Source organism: Ruditapes philippinarum, unplaced genomic scaffold (genome assembly GCF_026571515.1).
Source record: "Ruditapes philippinarum isolate M1 unplaced genomic scaffold, ASM2657151v2 ctg602_1_1_1_1, whole genome shotgun sequence".
Taxonomy (NCBI): Eukaryota; Metazoa; Mollusca; class Bivalvia; order Venerida; family Veneridae; genus Ruditapes; species Ruditapes philippinarum.
The window spans coordinates 92,335-118,358 of record NW_026860197.1 but is presented as its reverse complement, the minus strand read 5'-3'; the positions used below and the strand labels follow the sequence as shown (position 1 = coordinate 118,358).

Below are 26,024 nucleotides of genomic sequence, written 5' to 3'. Positions count from 1 at the left end.
GGCCAACCAGTTATGATTCAAGCAAGTTAAAGAACATTCACAAAGCGTATTTTTTTACTTAGTTTATTGTTTTTGTTTATAATTATATATATAAATGTTATATTCTATTTCATAAGATAATAATAAAAGAATACTAGAAATTTTAAGCGAGGTAAAAATAAATACCAACAAAATCTTAAAACAAATTATTAAGTATAAAGAACTCTTTTTAATGTAAGTTAAAGAAATATGTCGTATAAAATCGGTCTTTCATATGAAAAAGAAAAATACAAATAAAACATACGTATTAAAAATTTATAATATATATAAGTCGCTTGTGTTTTGCTGTAATACAAGAAAAAATACATAAAATATTTCATGAACACATATCTATAAAGACACAGACTCCATGAAATAAAACATGTAAATTGTATATATATACATTGTACTTAAAAAAAGAAAACTCGAGATATTCTACAAATGAAGTATAAATCCGTTCATCTCTTTGCCTCCAATTTTTATATCATACTTTGGATCACCTGAAAATATAATTTCATAATCCGCGAAAACGTCATCCGTACTTTCGTTATTGTCGTCAATATCCGAATATTCAATATCAGAATCTTTGTCCACATGTTTCGCAAAAATCGATGAAAGTGAACTTATACCATCGTCCGTGGTAAATACTAGATTATCTTCTCCTTTGCTGGGATACAATGTGTTGTGGTAGCTATCAACGTTATTTCTTTTGATTTTCTCGAGCGATCCTGAAATAATCTGTTCATAGCTTGTCGATTTTCTTTCCGGCAACGTTGTTTTCAAATTGTTTATTATGATTGATTTCGAGTGCATTTTTGTCATCGACTGCTTTGAAGATTCAAACAGGGTACTTGTGTTCTGCCTTTTTGAAGAGTGACACAACACAGCTTTTAGTTCTGCACGAAATTTCGTGCCGCTGAATACATATAAGATAAAGTTAAATGCCGCATTAGTGTAACTGATTAAGTTGACAATGTCATGTTGTAGTAATAAATATTGATAACTTTCCCAGGCTGCGAATGGATCTACATAAAACATCTCTATAATTTGCTCATGTCGGTATGGGTAATAGATTTGGAAAACTGCCACGGGTGTCATCGTCAAAAAGAAAATAAGACAGAGCGCAACCATGAGAACTGAAACTGACAGCATGCTGCGTCTCCTTCGGTAGCCGACTTTTCCTTTCGAGGTCGACATGGTACACTTGCGTTGAATATTCCGTGCTTTGTGTAAATGCCAAACAATTGACACATTTCCAATGAATAAGCACGAGAAAGGTAAAAGAAATGAGAGCGTGAGGTCCATCCATAGCCAAATATTGTCCCGAAAAGCTGTAAACTCTTTTGTCGATGGTGCGCATAACACAGGAGCCTGACCTTCCAAAGGCTGATATCCATCAATAGACGAAATAATTGGAATCACTAAATCAATTCCAAATATTATAACAAAAATGCAGACGATAACCATTCCAGCGTTTCTTGAAGTGCAACACAACTTTACCTTGTGTGGAGCGATGACACCTATAGCCCGTTCCAAAGTAACAGCTACCAATATCCATGATGAGAAGTGAATGAAAGTATATGAGAAGTATAGATGAATTTTACAGCCAGCATCTGTTAGATATCTTAGATCTAAATCCCACATGTACTTCATCCAACCTCTAAAAGGTGATGTCCATAAGAGACACAGATCTGAGACAGCGAGCGCAAGCAGGTACATAGACGTAGAGGAAATCTTTTTCATTTGTCCGAGTAACACTTGAATTGTCAGTATGTTTCCAAACGTCCCCCACGTGATGATAATAGGTGTTACGATTTTCATCAGGAGCACTCGCGTGTCTCCATAGAAACCTGGCGGGGGAGGCGTATCAGGCACTGGTTGAGAAGTAGTCCCATTTAAGACATTAAACGTCTCCACCTCTTTTAAAGAGGCGTTTATTAATCCTAACTCCATTTGTTTATTTTTGGTAGATTTCTTTTATTAAACTGATATGTTGAGGTACTGTTACTCAAATAGAAAACATTGATAGTAATATCCCGTTGAAGAATTTCTAACAGTACTTAAATCATTCTAACATAGCAGTTTATATATTTTCTCAATTAAATGTTGCGTTACTCAATTATTATTGACTTGTCACTTGGATATTTTCTCACTTTGCTTTGTCCCAGTCAGATTGCAGACAGGCATTACAATGCCGACCTAATGATTTGATGTAACGTTACATACATTTAAGCAGCCGATCATTCGATAATTTGATGTAATAGGTCCAACAAAGGAAAAGGAAAAGATAATCTTTATGAAGCGGACGTCAATTAAATATACTCTCAATTTTGTATAAATAGCTTAAGAAGATCGATAGGCGAGACATTTATTTCATGTTTGCGTTTTATACAATTAAAATATATGTCATGTGCGAATTGGTACTAAACGCTCGTTATGTTTTGAGCAAAGACAATCAGATTAACTTTCCTTGCAACAAAACATTCAGAACAACAGCAACAACAAATTAAGCCGCAAATTCCCATGGCAGAATTACGTGTATATTGTTTATAAAACTGTAATCTATCAGACGTGGTTACAATACAATAATGAAAGACAACTGTTAGACTTATAAAAATATTTTTTTTGCCAAATAAATTAAGGAATTGTTTAGAAATTTGATAATTATTATATTTGTATCGTGATTTAAATGTATCTATGTCAAAATAGTTTATTTATTATGTAAGCTTCTCTATGCAGAAAATATTTGACTGCTAATGATTTCTTGTGTCATTTGTCACCTTATGTTAATTGTATAATATGGCTAAAAGCATTGTAATGCTTAATTGCTAAATAAATGTTGTTGTTGTTTACAATACCTTCACAGCACATATATATTTATCTATCAAAGCTACTTTATATTCATGATATTGCTATTTTAGAATAATTTTACTAGACAATATTTCTACAGTCAAGAGAGGTATATTAAATTTCACTAGAAAGCATGCCATTAAGTTTTTTCAAATCAAATGTAATTAGGGTTCACAAATTATATGAAACATAAGAAACATTTATACATTTATATATATATTATATATATATATAATACAATTCCAGCTGACATTAAACTATAGTATAAACATTCATGATTTAAACTTAAAGTAAAAGTTTTTTTTATCAAAAAGCTACAGCTTTAATACGACTTTAATTGTAATTAAAGCCGTGGCACGCACTAATTAATTAATTATCTGACATTTTACGGAATTTTACCAAGAACTCTATTTATGTTCCAAGAAAAAAATTTAAGCGTGATTTTTTTTTGTTTAACATAGATGGATGAGTACTTTTTTCAGATTAATTATTACTTCGATCCAGTGCATATCTTGTAATCTTGAGTGTTTCTCCTACATGTAAAATTCTGTTTATTGCTGTTTATTTTTCCTTTCGATTATACATGTACGTGTATAGTCTGGGACTTAAAATAAATTTTATCATGAGTCCCAGATATGTTTTAAAGACGGGAGGCAAAAAAGGTGTATGTGATGTCAAAACAGTTATTTATTCCTAAAATCATGGTAAAATGCTCGTGAAAATCGATTTCATATAGTCAAACATTTAGTGGTGTTAGCTCATCACAATCATGATCAATTGGATGCTATTGATTCATTTTCAAGCCTTTGATGACATGGCCGGAATAGATAAAGTTAAAATTTTGGTGCTTGGAGATTCAGGTATTTGGTCAGGATATTGTTTATCAGAGAAAAATACCATTCACATCTAAAAGAACCGGTACACATTGAAAATCTTAAGAGACACTCTGTAGAATAATCAAAATTATATATTACGAAGTGCATACTGTTTCGGATAGATACAATTTTGACCATCAAATATTTGAAATAATGTGACTGAAGGGTGCTGTATTGATGGGTAAAGCATCGGGCTCATAGTTTTGAGGTCTTGAGTTCTCATCCCACTTTTGATAGGTCCTCTTTTTACTTTCACAATCAACACTGGTGCGATAGATGGTTATGCCATCAAGAAAGCCTTTAGGAGACTAATATTAATTAAATGCAAAGTGTCTGCAATGGCAGCCACAGGTGTAGAAAGTTTTGCCTTAGGACCGGTTGACTTAAATAAGTAATATGTAAATAATGGCTATAATAACCACTGACTGTCACTCCTGAGGTTCTGGGTTTGATCCTGCATAACAAACACCCTTGGGATTTTTCAAAAACATAATTTGTAACCATTCGTAGGAACTCCTACCTGCTAGTACATATGTATACTAGAAACAGTTAACTAGTCCATGATCTATTTCTGAGGAGGATAAAGTAGTTCTTAATTAAAATAAAATATTATCAGTTTAAGTTAGTACTATATTCTGTGACAAAAGCTGGTCTGCTGTTGTTTTCTGTTTACTTTACATATATCTCTTTTACACTGTGAAATGTCAAGGGAATAAAGGATTGTCTCGAATAAATCTTATTTTTCATGTCCAGGTGTTGGGAAGACTTCTTTAGTGCATTTAATGTGCCAGAATGAACCAACAACAAATCCCAGTTGGACGATTGGTTGTTCAGTCGATGTCAAGGTAGAAACATATGATTGCTGTTTGTTTGACTGATTAAGAAAGTATAAAAAAAAGTTAATGTACATGTATGTCTACTATCAGTGTGTTTTTTTTAGCTCTCCTGTCACAAAGTGACAGGGCGAGCTTTTGTGATCGCTTTTCATCCGGCGTCCGTACGGCGTCCGTCCGTAAACTTTTACTTTAAATGACATCTCCTCATAAACCACAAAGACAATTTCATCCAAACTTTCACAGGAATGTTCCTTTGGTGGTCACCTTTAAAAATTGTTCAAAGAATTTAATTCCATGCAGAACTCTGGTTGCCATGGCAACCAAAAGAAAAAAAACTTTAAATATCTTCTTCTTCTAAAAAGCCCAAAGAGCTAGAGCTTAGATATTGGGCATGAAACATCTTCTAGTGAGTGTCTACCAAGTATGTTCAAATAAAAGCCCTGGGGTCAAAATTGGCCCTGCCCAAGGGGGTCATTGATTTTCCCAATATGCATATAATAAAAACTTAAAAAATCTTCTTTAAAAAAAGCCAAAGAGCTAGAGCTAAGATATTTAGCATGAAACATCTTCTAATGGATGTCTACAAAGTTTGTTCAAGTAAAAGCCCCTGGGTCAAAATTGGCCCTGCCCCAGGTCATTGATTTTCCCTATATGCATATTGTAAAAACTTAAAAAATCTTCTTTTAAAGAACCCAAAGAGCTAGAGCTAAGATATTTAGCATGAAACATCTTCTAATGGGTGTCAACCAAGTTTGTTCAAATAAAAGCCCTAGGGTCAAAATTGGCCCCACCCCAGGGGGTCATTGATTTTCCCTATATGCATATGATAAATACTTAAAAAATCTTCTTTTAAAGAACCCAAAGAGCTAGAGCTAAGATATTTATCATGAAACATGTTCTAACAGATGTCTACCAAGTTTGTTCATTTTCCTTATATGTGTATAGCAAAGACTTAAAAAATCTTCTTTGAAAAAACTCAAATACTTAGAGTTTGGATATAAAGCACAAAGTGTCTTCTAGTGAGTGTCTTCAAATTTTGTTCAAATAAAAGCCCTGGGGTCAAAATTGGCCCTGTCCTGGGGGACATTGATTTTCCTTATATGTGTATAGCAAAATTTTAAAAATCTTCTTTGAAAAAACCCAAATAGCTAGAGTTTAGCTATTAAGCATGAAACATTTTCTAGTAAGTGTCTACAAAGATTGTTCAAATAAAAGCCCTGGGGTCAAAACTGGCCCTGCCCCAGGTATGTGATTGTTTTTGAATGTATGTGTAAAGAAAAAACTTAAAAAAATCTTTTTAAAAAACCCAACGACTTAGACCTTAGATGTTTAGCATGAAACATCTTCTAATGAGTGTCTACCAAGTTTGTTCAAATAAAAGCCCTTGTGTTTAAACTGAACCGGCTCCGGGGCCTATATACAGGTGAGCGACTTCAGGGCCATCATGGCCCTCTTGTTTTTTTATAGAACAGAACAGAGTTTATTTCATAACTTGTACACACATAGGTACATCGTTATAACAAGCATTTTGAAATATAATTATAGGTCACATATTTTACAACATTGTATTATAGTCATCCTATCTTTCTTTTGAAAGAGCCACCTATAGTATAAGAGAGTGACTTATGAACATTTCTGCGAAATCAATAAGAAAATTGCACTTTGAGGTACTGAGTTGATTAAGAAATAATATATCCCAAACTGTGATTTTATTGCTCAATAACATCACTGTTTGGAGTTTGGATGCGTAGCCCGAGTGATATAATGATGCTCATCCGAACAACAAACAGTGATGTTATCAAGCAATAAAATCACCGATTTGGATATACTATTTCGATTCTAACACAACATCAATAAATAAATGCTGCCGTACCTGATATTTAGCTAAATTGCACCTGATTTGTCTCCGTACTTATTGTCAATGCGTCACATTTTTAGTGGTTACGTCACATGTATAATGATTACGTCACATGCGTCAAACAGTGATTTTATAGCATAATAACACACACTTTCGAGTCTTCTGTGTTCAGTAGGGAAAAATGCGGGTCGTGTTAGAATAAAAAGTGATTCACTGCCTTCTAATTCACTCTGCCAATAACATGTACATAGATAGGACTCTTATGTTATATAGATCAAAGTATGTAAACATGATATCAAAATCTTAATAAATGTATATTTGATTCATAGATATATTTAATAAATAATTATTGGATTTGAATACATATAACATATTTAAAAAAAGTAAATTTATTGGGTAACTGAATATATTGGATAAATGAAAAGATATAATTTGGATCAGTTATGATAAGTTTATTGAATTAATCATTATACTTTTATTGAATTATTGTAATACATCATAGATCAATCAATATATTGGATACAGTTTTTGTAAGTCAATATACGTATTGGATTTATGTTTGTTATTATTACTGTACAAGATTTGTCAAGGCAATAATAATTATACAATATATATATGAATGTTTTCAACAGTTACATGAGTATAAGGCAGGTACAGCAGCAGAGAAGACTTATTTTGTAGAATTATGGGATATAGGAGGATGTACAGGTCACCAGAATAGCAGAGGTATCTTCTATAATCCAGTAAATGGTAAGTTCTAATTGACTGATGAAAATATAATTTGTATATGATAAGTTATAAAATAAAAAAAATTGTGAGTGGGTGTGGTGGGGGGAGGGGGGAAATGGGTTAATGTCACACCAAGGCAACATGGTATAAGTCAGTTATGGTAATTTACCAGCTTTACTGGTGGAGGAAGACCTCAATTGCCCCTCTGTACATTAATTCAGACACAGACAAGCATTTGAATAGAACCACCGAGGTTCTGTAAGCTAGCTGGATAGCTTTCTCACATGTAGAATATAAAGATACTGGTCTGGCTCGAACCTACAACAGTGAGAGGTAAATGGTTTGAAGTCAACAACCTAAACCACTTGACCATGGGTGCCCTTATTATAAAAGATTTGTTACAGGTTATATTCCATGTAAACAAGTGTTTATTCATGTATATGGCTGAATAATCTGTCAAGAATCTTTATAGCAAATATAGTGTATATAAATTATAATATAAACATCATGATTATCAAATGAAAACCCATGTTATAAACATGATAGTATTAATTTACACAATGCAAAGATGTATTTTTTATTGCGGGTATTATTTCTTTTCTGCCATTTGATGTTGGTCAGGGCTAATAACTTGTGCGTGAAATTTTACTTGCAGATCATTCTCTGACACTTCATTTTCCCAGAAAAATGATTTTTTGTTGTGAAAAATGACCAAAAACCGAAAATGGCACTAAAAATCTTGACAAATATCAATTTTCACTTAAACTACAAGTATATCTCTGTATTTTCTAAATATCTTTTGTGCAGATTAATCTGTTTTAAGTGAACTATACTTGAACTATGCAAGAATTTCAAATTTTATGGTGTCTTTTTTTTTAACCTTGGCATCTTTAAATTAAAAGGTACATGTACATGTATAACATTTCTTTTGATAGACTTCCAATTTGACAACTATTATTTAATGATTATTTCTATTGAATAGTTGATTATCTCCCTTTTAAGTTTTAGAAAGTTGTTTTGAAATGCTTTAAGTTAATAAGTAGTTCAGATTTATCTCCCTTTCAGGAATTATTCTTGTGCATGATTTAACCAATAGAAAATCCCAGCATAATTTAAGATCCTGGTTAGCTGAAGTACTGAGGAAGGATTGTAAATCACAAGGAAATGGGTATGTTTTTATATCTTACAAGGCTGTTCACTGTAAAGATAATAATTAATTTAATAAATATTTTTTTATTTTGAATGATCAGACACTTTATCACTTTCATATACAGTTTAAAATTTATATGCATAATTTATGTAGCTTCCATTTTCATTAAAGACAAATATAATTTCTTGAGAGTGATTATTACACACAGAGCAAGGAATGGCTTACAGTACCAGATACTGTATAACCTCGACAGAGTGACCCCCTGTGTAGAGCAATTTATACCTCTATTCAACAACATCATTATTTCTTTCTAAAATAAAGATTTCCACTATATTTTACCTCTGTTGGGCAACACCTCTTATCACAAGAGCTTGACATTCTAACAATAATTGAAACATATAAGCAAATAATACAATAATATAAGCCCCCTATACAATAAATAAACACAAGGAATGCAACATCTTTTGCACACTTGATACAAATTTTTATCAAATTTCACATGTGGAAAATCAATTTCCACAAACTTGTGTTCATTTATTGCATAGAGGGGTATATTTACCATTATTTTTAGCTCACCTGTCACAAAGTGACATGATCGCTTTTTTCGTCCAGTGCCGTCTGCCCGTAAACTTTAACTTTAAACGACATCTCCTCATAAGCCAATTTCATCCAAACTTCACAGGAATGTTCCTTTGATAGTCAACTTTAAAAATTGTTCAAAGAATTTAATTCAAAGCAGAACTCTGGTTGCCATGGCAACCAAAAGAAAAAACTTAAAATATCTTCTGTTAGAAAACCGCAAGAGCTAGAGCTTAAATATTTGGCATGAAACATCACCTAGTCAGTGTCTAACAAGTTTGTTCAAATAAATGACACGGGGTCAAAATTGGCCCCACCCCGGGAGGTCATTGATTTTCCTTATTTATATATATTAAAAACTTTAAAAAAAATCTTCTTTAAAAACCCCAAATAGCTAGAGCTTAAATATTAAGCATGAAACATCTTCTAGTAGGTGTCTACCAAGTTTGTTCAAATAAATGCCCTGGGGTCAAAATTGGCCCTGCCCAGGGGGTCATTGATTTTCCTTATTTGTATATAGTAAAAACTTTAAATATTTTCTTTCAGAAAACCGCAAGAGCTAGAGCTTAAATATTTCGTATGAACATCAACTAGTCAGTGTCTACCAAGTTTGTTCAAATAAATGCCCTGGGGTTAAAATTGGCCCGGTCACAGGGGTCATTGATTTTCCTTATTTGTATACAGTAAAAACTTAAAATATTTTCTTTTAGAAAACTGCAAGAGCTAGAGCTTAAATATTTGGCATGAAACATCAACTAGTCAGTGTCTACCAAGTTTGTTCAAATAAATGCCCTGGGGTTAAAATTGGCCCGGTCCCAAGGGGTCATTGATTTTCCTTATTTGTATATAGTAAAAACTTAAAATATTTTCTTTTAGAAAACTGCAAGAGCTAGAGCTTAAATATTTGGCATGAAACATCAACTAGTCAGTGTCTACCAAGTTTGTTCAAATAAATGCCATCGGGTTAAAATTGGCCTGGCCCCAAGGGGTCATTGATTTTCCTTATTTGTATATAGTAAAAACTTAAAAAATCTTCTTTTAAAAACCCCAAATAGCTAGAGCTTAGATATTAAGCATGAAACATTTTCTAGTGAATGTCTACCAAGTTTGTTCAAATAAAAGCCCTTGGGTCAAAATTGGCCCCGCCCCAGGTGGTCATTGATTTTCATTATTTTGTATAGAGTAAAAAACTTAAAAAATCTTCTTTTAAAAAACCAAAAGAGCTAGAGTTTAGATATTAAGCATGAAATATTTTCTAGTTAGTGTCTACCAAGTTTGTTCAAATAAAAAGCCCTGTGGTCAAAATTGGCCCGGGGGGGGGGGGAGGGGTTCATTGTTTTTTCCTATATGTATACAGTACAAACTTTAAAAAATCTTCTTTTAAAAACCCCAAAGAGTACTGAGTAAGAGCTTAGATATTTATCATGAAACATGTTCTAATGGCTGTCTACCAAGTTTGTTCAAATAAAAGTCCCTGGTTTAAAATTGGCATTGGCCCAGGGGTCTATATACAGGTGAGCGATTTCAGGGCCATCATGGCCCTCTTGTTTACTTATCTGCTTATATTTTTCAATTATTGATAGGATGTTAAGCTCATGTGCTCTAATCAATAACCAAAATATTTGTCTCCCAAAGAGTGTTGCAGAAGCTGTACTGTGATTACCTGTTAAAGTTTGGCAATAGCTAAAAGGTATATAACATAGGTAAAACTATTCATGCCGTATTAATAAGCCAAAGGTTTGACCAGTAAATCTAGGATGATTTCACAAGGAAGGTAATTTAGGAGCATGCTTGTAGATTCAAAGGATTACTGTCCATTTGTATATAAGAGCAATGCCTTTAAATATGACTTATAAAACTCTCTGGTTTGCTCAATTAGTAGAGCTGTAGACTGTGAATTGAGCAACACGGGTTCGATTCCCAGATGGTGCAGAAAGTCACTTTCATTATTAATAATAATGAAATCCATTCTATATTAATTTGTACTGTACCTCTGCTCTGGCATGAACAGAAGAAATATCAGTTCCTAGAAAAAGTGAAGGCAATAGAACTGGTAAACTGCCTGACAGCCTGCCAAGGAATGATGCCAGTAGCTGAACTGTGCTCTGGTGAATTCAAAATGGCTTACTTGCTGTGATCAGAAGGGTAAACTACAAAAACCACCATAAGGCTCAAAAACACAATAGAATGGAACCTAGCAGCACTTAAGTTCATATTAACTCACAAAACGTAATTTGTGAAATGTGTTACAAAACAGTTTTATGTATTTCAATTTTCACAGGAATGACTATGATCCTGAAGAGTTTGCTGGTAACCAGATCCCTTTACTTGTGATAGGAACCAAAGCTGATCAAGCTGAAAATATGAGAGATAAGGGAAAATCCCGAACATCATCTGTAGCTGAAGAGTTTGGTGCTGACCAGTTTGATCTGGTGAGTATTAAAGGGACATAACTGCAAACAAAATATCAATTCTATTTTTGGAAATAATAAAAAACATGTACAGTAACTATGAAAAAATATATTTATGAAGGATATGTATGTCAATGTTGTCTTGGTATTGAAAAATGAAAACTAATTTTGTGATTTATTTGTCTGCCTCTGTTGAATTTTAAACATACTTTTATAGCTAAAGTAAAGCTTAAAGTGAATTGGTCTGTAATGGAAGGTCTGCAATACCATACATAACAGTGGTTTTTCTCACCTTATTGAGAAGAGATCTCAGCCTCTTGATTTTGGGATAAATTATATCTAAAATTGCTAGTTTGGGAAGTAAAAAAGCTAGGGTAAGTTTTAGATTTTTGGGAAAACTGCATGATTTAAAAGAAAATTTCTCTTATATAAGGTGAAACATCACTGCATAATTATGTAGTAGTTCATACGTAACAAGAAAAAGTGCCCATTTTAGACCAATCCACTTTAAATCATTATTAAATGATAGATTTGCTGGAGAATAAGTAACTGTTGTTGGCACATGATCATTCTGTGAGAGTATTTTTTATAACAGTTTTATTTTTGAAAAGAATGTAACTCTGGTTAATAAATTCTGTATTAATCTTGCAGGATTGTCAGGGTGTGAAATACCTTGCCCCAGGGTCAACTAATTCTGTAAAATTATCCAGATTTTTTGACAAAGTAAGTACTTGTGTAGTTGACCTAGGTTTGAGGTGTTGTTTGAGACTTAAATTTCTGGTTATTTATAATCTTTATTGACGTTTCAAGCTTCTCCTCTTACAGATGAAAATGTTTTGAATATTAAAACTTCTATGACTTTTATTTTCTCCTAAGAGTCCAAAGTTACAAGGCAACATTTTCTCATGAAGTACCTTGTCATTTAATGTTTTAAGATATCATTCTTATGAAATGTTTCATCAGATAACTTGTTGCTATTGATACTAAGTGTATATGTTTTGTAAAAGATCCATTTACGTATATAGAGAGGATATTGGATGAGTGTAGGTTCAATACTGAATTTATTGGCCATGTTAATTGTATAAAACTAGGTTTGCAAGCGGCTGGCATACTATTAGTAAAATAAATTTAGTAATGAAGCTTTACAAATATAATATTCTATTAAACACATATTCAAAATAAAAACTGTTTATGGTAAGAAAAATCATTCTTTTTCTCATACATGCTTGAAGTGTAATCCTAACATTTAGTATATCTTTATCCTATGTTTGTTTAATGCAAATGGCATCATGTTGCATGGGTATGTGATAAAACTTAATAACAATCGTTATAATTGTTTAAGTTCAAGGCTATTCAAGTTAAAAAAATCAAGTCTGGTAGATGCTGTCATTTCTTATAGGCCTGTGAATAACATAAGTACATGTACAAAAAAAAAATCTGATGAAAAAATGAGCCATTTCATGAACGTGCAATAATATGCAGGTCAAAAGGTGAAATTACATTTGACAAGAGTTTAAATTAGCATTTTAGGTCTTCGATAGATTTGAAAATTGAATCTCATGTCATAAACCAAAATAGAAAAAAACTTGTGCAGGAAAAGGTTGGCATACATGTACATATTTCACATAAATGGTTAAAATGCATTCTCCTCGTTATTTTTAGGTCATTGAGAGGAGATATTACTCAAGGGAGGTAAGTGCTCTGTTTTCTTTGGTGTTTTCATATTTAAATCAGAGTTGTGTCCCTTGGTCTATAAAAAGTTCGTTTTTTTCCTCAGAAATGGCCTTCTATTGTATTATATGTTTATATGTGTCCTGAAGATACTATGAACTGGCTTATAATTATATAACTCTGTAAATAACTTCTTTCAATAAATAATTTCTTTCAGGTCACAATTATAATTATACTGTTTTAAACCCAAAATGATTTTGTTGATGTGTGACATAGCTTACAATGTATTTGATATTGATTTAATTGCTAGCTTTCTGCTGTATCAGGTTTGTTAATTAACATTACCATGTGGGCAATATTACATTTCTGAAAACCCTCCTAGGTTAATGACCTCATGTATTTGATATAATGTCTTGCCATCTACTAGTATTTCAAGATAATTTGACAGTTGGTTTGAATTTTTAACCAGGTTTTCAACGAAAACCAGGTTATTGTAATGCCGAAGTCAGCGGGCAGGCGGGCGGGCGGTCGTCAACTTTTGGTTTCCGCTCAATAACTTTAGTTTGCTTTGGCCTATTGACACCAAACTTGGTGTATGGATAGCTTATATCAAGAGGCAGCTTGGGATTGCGATCCAGGTGTCTGTGATCAAGGTCAAGGTCACTGTTACTAAAAATAGAAATTCAGTTTCCGCTCAATTACTTGAGTTTGCTTTGGCCTTTTGACATCAAACTTGATGAATGGGTAGCTTATATCAAGAGGCAGCTTGGGATTGCTACCCAGGTGTCTGTGATCAAGGTTAAATTGTATTTAGTTTCATGTTATAACTTGAGCTTGCTTTGGCCTATTGACACCAAACTTGCTGAGTGGCAGCTTTGGATTGCTACTTAGATATCTGGGAGCAAGTTCAAGGTCATTTGCTTACAATAGAATTTTTAGCTTCTACCCAATAACTTCAGTGCACTTTGACCTATTGATTGCTGTCACATCAAAACTTGGTCATTGAAAACCTGGTTTTCGTCGCATTGAGGTGCTTCTTGTTTTTTTTTTTTAAATGATACATTACTCTAAATGGTATAAAACATTATTGACCCATTTTTAAAATGAATTAATTATAATTTTGTCAAATATGCATTGTATATTATAATATTAATTATGTAGATGGTTCATTATTTAAGAAAAAGATTCCCTAATATACATTTTACTTATGGGTTTTTGGCTCGACTTTTCAAAGAAAAGAGAGAGCTATTGTACTCACATTTGGGTTTAAATTTTTGCGTGCAGGTTGGTATCTCCAAGAATTATGAATTGAAATTTCACAAACTTATTTGATAACAAAGTAGGAGGTCACTATCTAAGGCCCATAATTCTGACATGGAATTTGACAGAATTATGTCCTTTTTTGAGCTGAGAAAATTTCACAATATCCAGGCTTTTGTTTTACTATCAAGCACTGAGAACAGTCGACCATGCTGTCCTACCAACAGCTCTTGTTGTAACAAAAACAATTTTTATGGTGCAATTTTTATACCGTTTATAATGCAGCTGGGAGTTAAAGTGTAATGGTAGTTATCTTCTTTTAGAAAACTTAAAGAGGTTTAAAGTTCATTTCTCTTATTAATTTTGTATATTCACATGGAAATATGTATTTTAATTTCTAGTTTTCCTAATTATGATTCGTATATAAACCTAGAAAAATAGTATTTCAGAAATTATGCACAAGTCAATCGTAACAGTGCCATTTCAACATAAAGAATAACATTATATTATTATCTAGCACCAATTTACTATAAATAATTTATATTTACATTTAAAATGGGAAGCTATTCAAGAAATGATGTATCTCGAACAGTGATTTTCTTGCTAAATAAAATCACTGTTTGAGTTCGGATGCAAGGAATTATATCACAAGGGTGTAGCATGAGTGATATAATGATGTGCATCCGGACGACAAACAGTGATGTTATCAAGTGATATTTTATCACTGATTTGGATATATTATTTGGATTCTAACACAATTTCAAGAAATAAATGCTGACGTACTTGATATCAAGCTAAATTGTGCCTGATTTATTTCAGTATTTATTTTCAGTGTTGCATTGTTAACGGTTACGTCATATGTGGAATTGTTAAATCACATGTCTAGATATAGAATGTCAACATAATAACACACATTTTCATACCTTCTATGTTCAATAGAAAACACTGTGGATCATGTTAGAATTTACAATAATTTTACCATCATTGACAAGACAAATAAACTAAATACAGTAAAAACTCGCTAATGAGACCAATGAAGGGACTTTACAAATCTGGTCTTAATAGCGGGTTGGACTCATTAATGAGTTTGGTCAAACAGAAAACCAAGCAATATATTAAGGGATACCATGTACTGTACACATGTTTAATTCTGGGCTAACATATTTTAAATGAGAAGAGCATACACTATTATTTTTTATTTTCATATATTTTCTTTTACTTTTTAACATTATAAATTTTTTCACAAAATTTTTTACAAAATGTATTATGAATGTCTTTAAACACAAACATATTTTTACATTCTAAAAAATCTTGTTAAAAGAATGACATGACTTACTCAATTAAATCACCATTTTACTACAAAGCACATCGACCAATCAACCTTTAATTATTTTCACAGTTTTCATCGCCGATAACAACTTCAAAAACCTAATCGTATCATGTTTATGTTTGTTTAAAATTATGGAACGAAAGAGATAATGATAGCAGCAACATCTCTAAAAAACTTATTGAAAGTTTTCTGTTCAATATTTTGTTGTTTTAATCCTCCAGTTATGACATTAAAGGTGTGAAATTAAGAAATTATCGACAATATTATTGATCATTTCTGGGTTTGATACAAACAGTCTGATCAGGATCCATGCTGTTTGCTATCAGTTTCTCTACTTGTAATAGGGTTGGTAAGCGAAGAGCATGGATCCTGATCAGACTGCGTGGATTTGAGGCTGGTCTGGATCCATGCTGGTTGCAAACCCATTATGTTGGTTTTGTCATGACAAGGCTCATATGTTCTCCTAACTTTTTGACTTTATGGAAGATTTTAAATAACTTGGCACAAATAATCACCATTGTGAGACTGTGCTTATGCTTAGATGCATGACACAACATCAAGGTCTTGGTTGGTAAAAGGTCAAGAAGTACACATTTATGTTCTCTGCAAAAGGGGATTTAGCTGTCCTTAAGACTGCCTTGTTAAGTTTGTTTCTCAGTACCTATGGCTAACCATTTTGTTAGCATTAAGGTTTGATTCTCAAGAAAACTATCAGAACTATTCATTTTAAACATTGTATATTTGTTCACTTTCAAAATAAGAATAAAACTGTGATCTATCAGTTACACAAAGATACTCACTTCAAATCTGAAATCATGTTCATTATCAAAAGTAAAGTAAGACTAAGGCCTTTTGCAGAATGATGCTCCCTTTTAACTTCCATTTATTGTACTATCAAGCATTGAGATAAAGTGAAGGGGATTGAGAGCCTTGTTGTTCCCCGCCTTATATAATGATTTTGAAAATACATTGCACAAAGGTTCACAATAATGGGATGTCATGTTATCATCGTCCGTTAACCTTTAAATAACATCTCCTCATAAACCATTGAGCCAATTTTTTTATCCAAACAGAAATGTTCTTTTGGTGGTCACCTTTGATATTTGTTCACAGAATTTAATTCCATGCAGAACTCTGGTTGTCATGGCAACCAAAAGAAGAAAATCTTCTTTAAAAAAACCCAAAAAGCTAGAGCTTAGATATTTGGCATGAAACATCTTCTAGTAAGTGTCTCCCAATATTGTTCAAATATAAGCCCTGGGGTCAAAATTGGACCCGTCCCTGGGGGTCATTAAAACGTGATCGGTCAGTAAAAATGGACGTACAATTCAAATTCTAACAAAGAGAAATTCATTTTTTGTGATTTTAAAGGATATATATGTAATAAAAATATTAGTCTTTAGCACGGATTTATAGTGGAACATTTCAAGTATGATTTAGTATGGGTGGATCAAGAAATAAAAAAAGGAAAGAGAGGAATAGCAGTGATAATGACAATTTAACTGATGGAAATAGAAAACTGTTTAAACAAAGAGGCCCGTCAAGTGATTCAGATAATAATGTTTCAGTAAGTGACTTGTTAAATCAGACTAATGCAGTTTTATACAATGTTGATAGCAATAATGTTTTTGAGATAAATTCAGAACCTGAGAATATTGTGTTCAAAAATATGGCGGCAAACAGTGAGCCAACAAATAAGGATTTAATGAATTGCCTTCAGAATATAAGTTCAAGGCTTGGTTGTGTCGAGAAAAAACTCAGTGCTATCGATAAATTAGAGAAGCGGGTAGGGGAGTTTGAGAAGGAATTAAAGAGTATATGGCTTGCGATGGAGGAAAGGGCAAAGAAAACTGAGGACAGAGTTATGAGTCTAGAGGACAAAGTGGAAAACGCTGATATAGGATCAGCTTTGCTAGCCAGCAAAGTGGACGACTTATCACAAGCTCGAGACAATATACAGGAAGAGGTAGCGTATCTGAAATCGCAGTCTATGCGAAATAATCTGATTTTCACTAATGTCCCAGAAGATTTTAGTTAAAGAAAACGAGACGCCGGAAGAGACAGAGCAAAAACTTAGACACCATTTACACACTTCTCTAAAAATAGCAAAAGACATGACAGACAGTATTCGATTTGAAAGAGTTCACAGATCTCCAGGGCATCAAATTCAAGGTAAAGTGCGAACTATTGTTGCCAAGTTCACTTTTTTCAAGGATCGTGAGTTTGTTCGTCGGCAGTGGAAAAATCTTAACGGTACGAGATTCAGTATGTATGAACAATTTCCACAAGAAATCATCGCCAAACGCCGGAAGTTAGTGCCGAAGATGAAGGAGGCCAGAGACCAAGGTAAAAAAGCTTGGATTGCGTACGATACTTTGTTACATTGATGGACGACCAATTAGGGACTAGGGGTATGAAGGAGAGGAACTTTCTATTATTTCATGGAATGTGCACGGGCTCACGAACGATAAAAAGTCTTGTTCAAACTTTTTAGATATTATAACTAATAGTGACATTTGTTTTCTGTATGAAACATGGACCAATTCCTTAAGCAATATTACTCTTAACGGTTATGTTTCGCATCATTACTATAGAAAATTTCAAAACAGGAATCTCGAAGATGTAGCGGTGGTTTAGTTTTGTATTACAAAGAACATTTATCCCCTGGTATTCAAATTGTTAAAAAATTATCACGATACTATTATTTGGTTAAATTAGACCGCACATTTTTTAACATGAAGAAGATATTTATTTATGTGGAGTCTATATTTGGTGTGAAGATTCGCCTGTATACAACGTTCTCAATGTTGATTTATTCGAAACGTTAGAAAATGATGTTTTTTATTTATGAAAATCTAGGAGTTGTGTATCTTTTAGGTGACTTTAATAGCAGAGTGGGGAGCAAAAATGATTGTATTGTTTATGATAAAGTTAACTTATTTACAGATGACATAGATTATGACCCCGACAACACCCCTGTTAGGGCCACAATCGACAAAAACCATAATAGTCATGGTACAAGATTACTAGATATTGTGTAAATCATGTTGCTTACGTATTGTTAACGGCCGTATCGGAAATTCTAATAACTATACTTTTATGTCACAAAACGGTACATCTGTCATAGATTACTTATTATGTCATGAACGTAACTTTTCACGGATCACTGATTTTTCGGTTGACTCGTTCAATGAATGGAGTGACCATGCACCTTTACATGTATCGTTATTATGTAATAACGTACCAGATAATAATTTAAGTTATACAGAGATTAAGTACAAATGGAAAGAAATACATAAGCAGCAATTTCGCTCTGGTATTATAGCCAATTTACCATTGTTAAATAATATTGTGATAATTTAGATCATAATAATAGATCATCTGTTAACGATGCTCTTAATAAATTTACAGATGTATTACGTAATGTAGCTGATCCATTATTTGCAAAAAAATGTCATATTAAACAAAATTATTGCTTTGAATCACAATCATATATGAAAACAAGCAGACTGGTTTGATAGGGACTGCACGCTAGCTCGTGCTGCTTATGTGGAAAAATTGAGGTTATTTAATTGTGATAAAAACAGAATTAACAGAATACAATTGTTGAACAAAAATCTTTGTATAAAAATATTATACGTAAGAAAAAAAATGCGTATTACAAAACTAAAATGCTTTGAAATACAAACTTTAAAAAATAGTAAGCCCAGGGATTTTTGGAAATACTTTAAAAAGAAAAACTATGTTGAGAATAAAATTCCTCTTGATGAATTTAAAAGAATACTTTTCAAATATTTGCAATGAAATGTTTCTATTGTTACAATGATGACGCTGAATTGTTTTGTGATAATAATAATTTTGATTCTGATAATGATGCATTTCCAGAATTGGACTTGCCTATAACTGTGAGTGAAATATCGTCTGCAGTGAAATCATTGAAGCGTAACAAAGCGTGTGGTAATGATTGCCTATTAAATGAGTATTTTATAGAAAGTGCTGATATTTTGTTCATCGCATTTATGTGATTTATTTAATTGTATATTGGATTCAGGATTTTTTCCGGACAAATGGACCGAAGGTGTAATTTTACCTTTACATAAGAAGGGAAATAAAAATGAAGTGAATAATTATAGGGGTATAACGCTTGTTAGCTGTTTATCTAAACTTTTTACTACTTCGTTATTAATAATAGAATTGAGCGCTTTTGTAATGATAACAATACTATTTCAGATGCTCAATTTGGTTTCCGTAAAGGAAGATCTACTGTTGACGCAATATTTATTCTTACGTCATTAGTTCAAAACTATTTATATAATAATAAAAGATTGTATGTTATTTTTGTTGATATGATGAAATGTTTCGATTCAATTTATAGAAATGGATTATGGTTAAAATTGTACAATTGTGGTATACAAGGTAAAATACTTAGAATTGTAAGGGATATGTATAAAAAGTAAAATCATGTGTTAAGTCATTTTCTAATTATTCTGATTATTTTAATTATGCTGTAGGCTTACGTCAAGGGAGGTAATGTCTCCTCTGCTATTTTCTCTTTTTATGGAAGATTTAGAATTGTTTTTACAAAAACAGTGTCGACTCTGGTCTATTACTGGAGGATATAGTTTTAATTCTTTGTTGTTTGCTGACGACATGGCCATCATAGGCCAGACACCTGAGGAAACTCAAGAACTTTTAGACACTTTAAAAATTTATTGTGTTAACTGGGGTCTTAAAGTAAATACAACAAACAAAAAATAATGGTCTTCCGTAAAAGGGGTGGGCTCTTACCAAAAGAGAATTGGTATTATGATGGTAAAAAAATTGAAGTGGTAAATGACTTTAATTACTTGGGAACAGTTTTTAACTACACTGGTAGCTTTTTATTGAATCAGGAACATTTGATAGGTAAGGCGTTAAAGGCTATGAATGTGTTATTATGTAAATGTAATGAATATGATCTAAGTCCAAAGTTATTTTGTCAGTTATTTGATGCTTTTGTTGTTTCTATTTTGAACTATTCATGTGAAGTCTGGGGATATTCTAAGTCGAAACCAATTGAAAGAATTCATTTAAAATTTTTGCAAAAGATTATTAAAAGTGAGACAGAATACATGTAATGCATATGTTTATGGCGAATTGGAAGGTACCCATTGTATGTAAATAGATATATAAGAATAATAAAATACTGGATGAAAATTGTTGAGACTGATAATATCTTATTAAAAACAATGTATAATATAGCATTAAATGACAGCAATAGTGGATGTGTAAACTGGGTCACAAATGTGAAAAAAAATTTTGAATGCTTATGGATTTTCATATGTTTTTGATCAAATAAATTACATAGATAAGAATATATTTTTGACAGAGTTTAAAAATCGCATTTTGGATGTTGTTAAACAAGAATGGTTTGCTAACTTAGAAAATAGTTCTCTTTTATATTTTTTATAAAAATGTTAAGAGTACATTTGAATATGAGAAATATTTAGATATTTTACCAAAAGGATTTAGATTTTATTTTTGTAAAATTACGCATGAGTGGTCTTCCCCTTAGAATTCAAACAGGAAAGATTTAATAGAAACCTTATTCCCCGTAATGAACGATATTGTTTATGTTGTAACAATTTAGATATAGAAGATGAGTATCATTTTATATGTATATGCAGCTTTTATTCAGAATTAAGAAAAAAATACATAAAGGATATTTACGTCAAAAGACCATCTGTTTATAAATTTATCAAACTTTTAAATTCTTGTGATAAAACCGAGCTTATACAATTATCACTGTTCATCAAAAACGCTCTTGCTTTAAGAAATTCAGTATTAACTGTAGAAAGATAACTCTAATACATGTTCTTTCTCCTTATACATGATTAATTGTTTTGATTTATATGTATTCAAATTACTACCATTACTGTCAAAAATAATTCTTTTCTTATTGTATCTCACGTTGACATATATAATTATTGATATGTATATACAAGATGATGTACTATGTACAAATCTGAATAAACTATCTGTTCTGTTCTGTTCTGTATTAATTTTCCTTATATGTATATGTTACAAACTTAAAAAATCTTTTAAAAACACCAAAGAGCTAGAGCTTTTATATTAGGCATGAAACATCTTCTAGTGGGTGTCTACCAAGTTGGTTCAAATAAAAGCACTGGGGTCAAAATTGACCGGCACGCCTTGGGGGGGGGGGGGGGGGTGGTGGTGTCATTGATTTTCCTTATATTTATATATTAAAAACTTTTAAAATCTTCTTTTAAAACACCCAAAGAACTAGAGCTTAGTTATTTAGCATGAAACGTCTTCTAATGGGTGTCTACCAAGTTTGATCATATAAAAGCCCTGGGGTCAAAATCATTCCTGTTCATGGAGAGTTTTTATATTCAGATGAGCCATTTCAGGGCCATCATGGCCATCTTGTTTATTGTTCAAGGGATTTTACAATAATAGGTCGACATATCATGTGCTACCCTGACCCCTAACTCCAAGGTCAAGGTCACACCTGGGATTAAAAGCTTTACAAGGTCTGTTAAAGGGTATATTTTGTGTCTGGTCCATAGTTTTTTTTAATTATTCAAGGGATTTTATAGTTACTTGGCATGAATGTTCACAATAATGGTATGATGTACACAACACTCGTCCCTACTTTCAAGCTCAAGGTCACATTTGAAGGTCAAATCTTAATTTGATCCGTCAGGTCTTTAATTTGTTCAAATTTCAAGGGAGTTTAAAATAACTTGTTCAAAGAATTTTGAAACTGCTTGGTACAAATGTTCACAAAAGTAGGATGATGTGTCATGTGCAAGACCCAAACCCCATTTAAGGTCAAGGTCACACTTGGGGTTCAAACTTAACATGGTCTGTTATGGGGTATATTTTGTGTCAGTTCCAAAACTTTTTCATCAATCATGGGATTTTGAAATTAATTTTAACACAAATGTTCACAAAAATAAGATAAATTGTCAAGCGCAACACCCAGACCTCGCAACTGTTCCGGACCTCTTTGGTCAAACTTGGAAGTCAGAGCTTAACATGGTCTGTTACAGGGTATGATGCTAAGTCATACCCTGTCAAATAAAATGTCATTGGTGAAATGCCCATAAATCTTCAAAGTCCTTGATCTATGAAAAAGTTAAGTACCTGACAAAAAAATTATATCGTGTAACAGACCATACCCTTTTTTAGCTCACCTAGGGTGAGCTAATGTGATGGCCCTGTGTCCCTCGTCGTGCGTCATCATCTTTTGAACATTAACAACATCTCCTCTGCAACCAATGACTGCACATCAACCAAACTTTACAGAAATGATCCTTGGGTGGTCCCCTTTCAAAGTTGTTCAAATGGTTCCGGTCTGTTGCATATGTAGGTCATAGGGCCAGAAAAGGATTTCAAAAAACACAAAATTAAAAAATCTTCTTGTCTGAAAGTACATGGGCCAGAGCTTTGATTTTTGGTATGTGGTATCATCTATGGGTCCTCTACCAAAGTTGTTCAAATTTTGTCCCTAGTGTCAAAATTGGCCCCGCCCCGGAGGGGTCATAGGTTTTTCCTTATATGTATATAGTAAAATCTAAAAAAATCTTCTTCTCTGATTTGGCAAACGCTACAGATTAGATATTTGGCATGAAACATTGTAAAGTTGACCTCTACCAAGATTGTTCAAATAATGGCCCTCGGGTCAAAATTGGCCTTTGGGGGGTCATTGATTTTCATTACATACATATAGTGAAAACTTGAAAAATCTTCTGGTCTGAAAGTAAATGGCCTAGAGCTTTGATATTTGGTCTATGGTATCATCAAAGGTCCAATACCAAAGTTGTGCAAATTTTGTCCCTAGTGTCAAAATTGGCCCCACCCCGGGGGGGGGGGTGGGTCATAGGTTTTTCTAATATGTATATAGTAAAACATAAAAAAATCTTCTTCTCTGAATTGACAAAGGCTACAGGTACGATATTTGGCATGAAACATTGTGTGGTAGACTTCTACCAAGATTGTTCAAATAATGGCCCTCGGGTGAAAATTGGCCCGCCCTCGGGGGTCATTGATTTTCATATAGTGAAAACTTGAAAAATCTCCTGGTCTGAAAGTAAATGAACTTTGATATTTGGTCTATGGTATCATCTATAGGTCCAAAACCAAAGTTGTTCAAATTTTGTTCCTAGAATTAAAATCGGCCCCGCCCTGGGGGGGGGGGTCATAGGTTTTTCCTTATATGTATATTGTAAAACCTAAAAAAAATCTACTTCTCTGAATTTGTAAAGGCTACAGGTTAGATATTTGGCATGAAACAATGTAAAGTTGACCTCTACCAAGATTGTTCAAATAATGGCCCTCGGGTCAAAATTGGCCTTTGGGGGGTCATTGATTTTCATTATATACATATAGTGAAAACTTGAAAAATCTTCTGGTCTGAAAGTAAATGGCCTAGAGCTTTGATATTTGGTATATTGTAATTATCTGAAGGTCCAATACCAAAGTTGATCAAATTTTGTCCCTAGTATCAAACTTGGCCCGACCCGGGGGTCATTGATTTTCCCTATATGCATATAGTAAAAACTTAAAAAATCTTCTTTTAAAGAACCCAAAGAGCTAGAGCTAAGATATTTAGCATGAAACATCTTCTAATGGGTGTCTACCAAGTTTGTTCAAATAAAAGCCCTGGGGTCAAAATTGGCCCCGCCCAAGGGGGTCATTGATTTTCCCTATATGCATATAGTAAAAACTTATAAAATCTTCTTTTAAAGAACCCAAAGAGCTAGAGCTAAGATATTTAGCATGAAACATCTTCTAATGAGTGTCTATCAAGTTTGTTCAAATAAAAGCCCTGGGGTCAAAATTGGCCCCGCCCCAGGGGGTCATTGATTTTCCCTATATGCATATAGTAAAAACTTATAAAATCTTCTTTTAAAGAACCCAAAGAGCTAGAGCTAAGATATTTAGCATGAAACATGTTCTAATGGGTGTCTACCAAATTTGTTCAAATAAGAGTCCTGGGGTCAAAATTTGCCCTGCCCCGGGGGTCATTGATTTTCCTTATATGTGTAAAGCAAAAACTTTAAAAAAAAAATCTTCTTTGAAAGTTTAGATAGTAAGCATGAAACATCTTCTAGTGAGTGTCAAATGGGGTCAAAACTGGCCCCGCCCTAGGGGTGTCATTGCTTTTAACTATATGTGTATAGTTAAATCTTAAAAAAAAATTTTTTTAAAAACTCAACGAGCCATACCTTAGATGTTTAGCATGAAATATCTTCTAATGGGTGTCTACCAAGTTTGTTCAAACAAAAGCCCTGGGGTTTAAACTCTTGGGGCCTATATACAGGTGAGCGACTTCAGGGCCATCATGGCCCTCTTGTTTGATTTTGTATTTGTCACATTTTGTGGTTTTGGAATAGTGATAACAACTATGCAAACGTATTTATGTTGACACATACACAGGAGTTATTTCATTTTATTTCTCTTAACTGAATTTATTTTGCATTTGCTGATCTATCATTGATCAAGATTTTACACTGTTTTCTCAATCTTTTGATAATTAGTACAATTTGTGCTTCGTGTAAAACTTCCGTTAGGCAGGGGACATTGGTTACTCTGTTACTAATTCTTGTTTAACTTTGAATTCCAGTTTTCAGTTCCTCATGACCTTTTCACTGAACCTTTGAGACATGATATGCTTATTATGACCTTCATACCCATTTCATGTCAACAGAACATAAGTCATTGATATTAACAAAATTATACCAGATTTTTCTTTTTGCATCTTTGTTTGACAGATTGTTCGAATCCTCCACGATAAATTACTTAAAATACTTTTATTCCGCCAGCATTTGTTTTTGAAGTGTAATTTTAGATATTAGCTTAAAAATTACCAAATACAATGCTGTTTTGCTTGCTGTATATTACACTGTTCATTATCAGGACTTAACCTATGTAAGACACAGAGTCTGTGAAAGATTTTGTAAACTCTATGTCTTATTCTAACACTTTCGGAATTTTCCTATATAGACAAAGAAGTCTGGAAGCGTGCATTATTCTACAACTATGCACTTGCTGTCCTTATTACCTCCCTGTGTATTTTCAAACAGAATTATTTACAAATCCTAACACCAGTATCTTTAATTCAGTCATTAATGCTGTACAGACGTTTAAAGTGTTGTTTACGTGATGTCACAATGTAGCGCCAAACAGCACATGCAAAAAAAATCAAATCAAGAACGCTATTTCAATGTTGCAAATGAGTAAAATTTCACATTTATTTCACTATTAATACTTTGTTTTTAGCTTGAAAATATAGAATGAAATAAAATAAACAAACAAAGTTTTATCAACGTTTTCAAAATTTGTTGTTCTCAAAATGTTTCTACACATGGTAGATTAAACGACAGTTTTTTTCAACCCACTGGAACAGCCCTTAAAGAACGTTTCTATTGGAAACTATGAGGCGAAAA

The 26,024-nt window shown here is 32.8% G+C and overlaps 2 protein-coding genes across 5 annotated transcripts in view; one reads left to right on the top strand and one right to left on the bottom strand.

Moving 5' to 3' along the window:
• Positions 1 to 453: 453 nt before the first annotated feature.
• LOC132759211 (cysteinyl leukotriene receptor 2-like) lies at positions 454 to 1,971 on the bottom strand. The gene has a single exon (XM_060750943.1). The coding sequence runs from the start codon at positions 1,969 to 1,971 to the stop codon at positions 454 to 456; it is 1,518 nt and encodes a 505-aa protein (XP_060606926.1).
• Positions 1,972 to 3,593: 1,622 nt separating this feature from the next.
• Positions 3,594 to 26,024, top strand: part of LOC132759208 (rab-like protein 3) — a 48,435-nt gene continuing 26,004 nt past the window's right edge. For 2 of the 4 annotated variants that reach the window (XM_060750939.1, XM_060750940.1), the window contains exons 1-7: positions 3,655 to 3,728; positions 4,497 to 4,588; positions 7,070 to 7,187; positions 8,232 to 8,334; positions 11,177 to 11,327; positions 11,958 to 12,029; positions 12,969 to 12,998. In XM_060750939.1, the coding sequence (XP_060606922.1) occupies positions 3,683 to 3,728; positions 4,497 to 4,588; positions 7,070 to 7,187; positions 8,232 to 8,334; positions 11,177 to 11,327; positions 11,958 to 12,029; positions 12,969 to 12,998 (612 nt within the window). In that variant the 5' untranslated portion in view covers positions 3,655 to 3,682. Of the gene's footprint in view, positions 3,729 to 4,496; positions 4,589 to 7,069; positions 7,188 to 8,231; positions 8,335 to 11,176; positions 11,328 to 11,957; positions 12,030 to 12,968; positions 12,999 to 13,287; positions 13,304 to 26,024 lie in introns of all 4 variants that reach the window. The other 2 variants (XM_060750938.1, XM_060750941.1) reach the window with 2 other exon arrangements.

Coding starts and splice junctions, on each gene's coding strand:
- LOC132759211 (XM_060750943.1), bottom strand. CDS start 1,971: ATGGAGTTAGGATTAATAAACGCCTCTTTAAAAGAGGTGGAGACGTTT.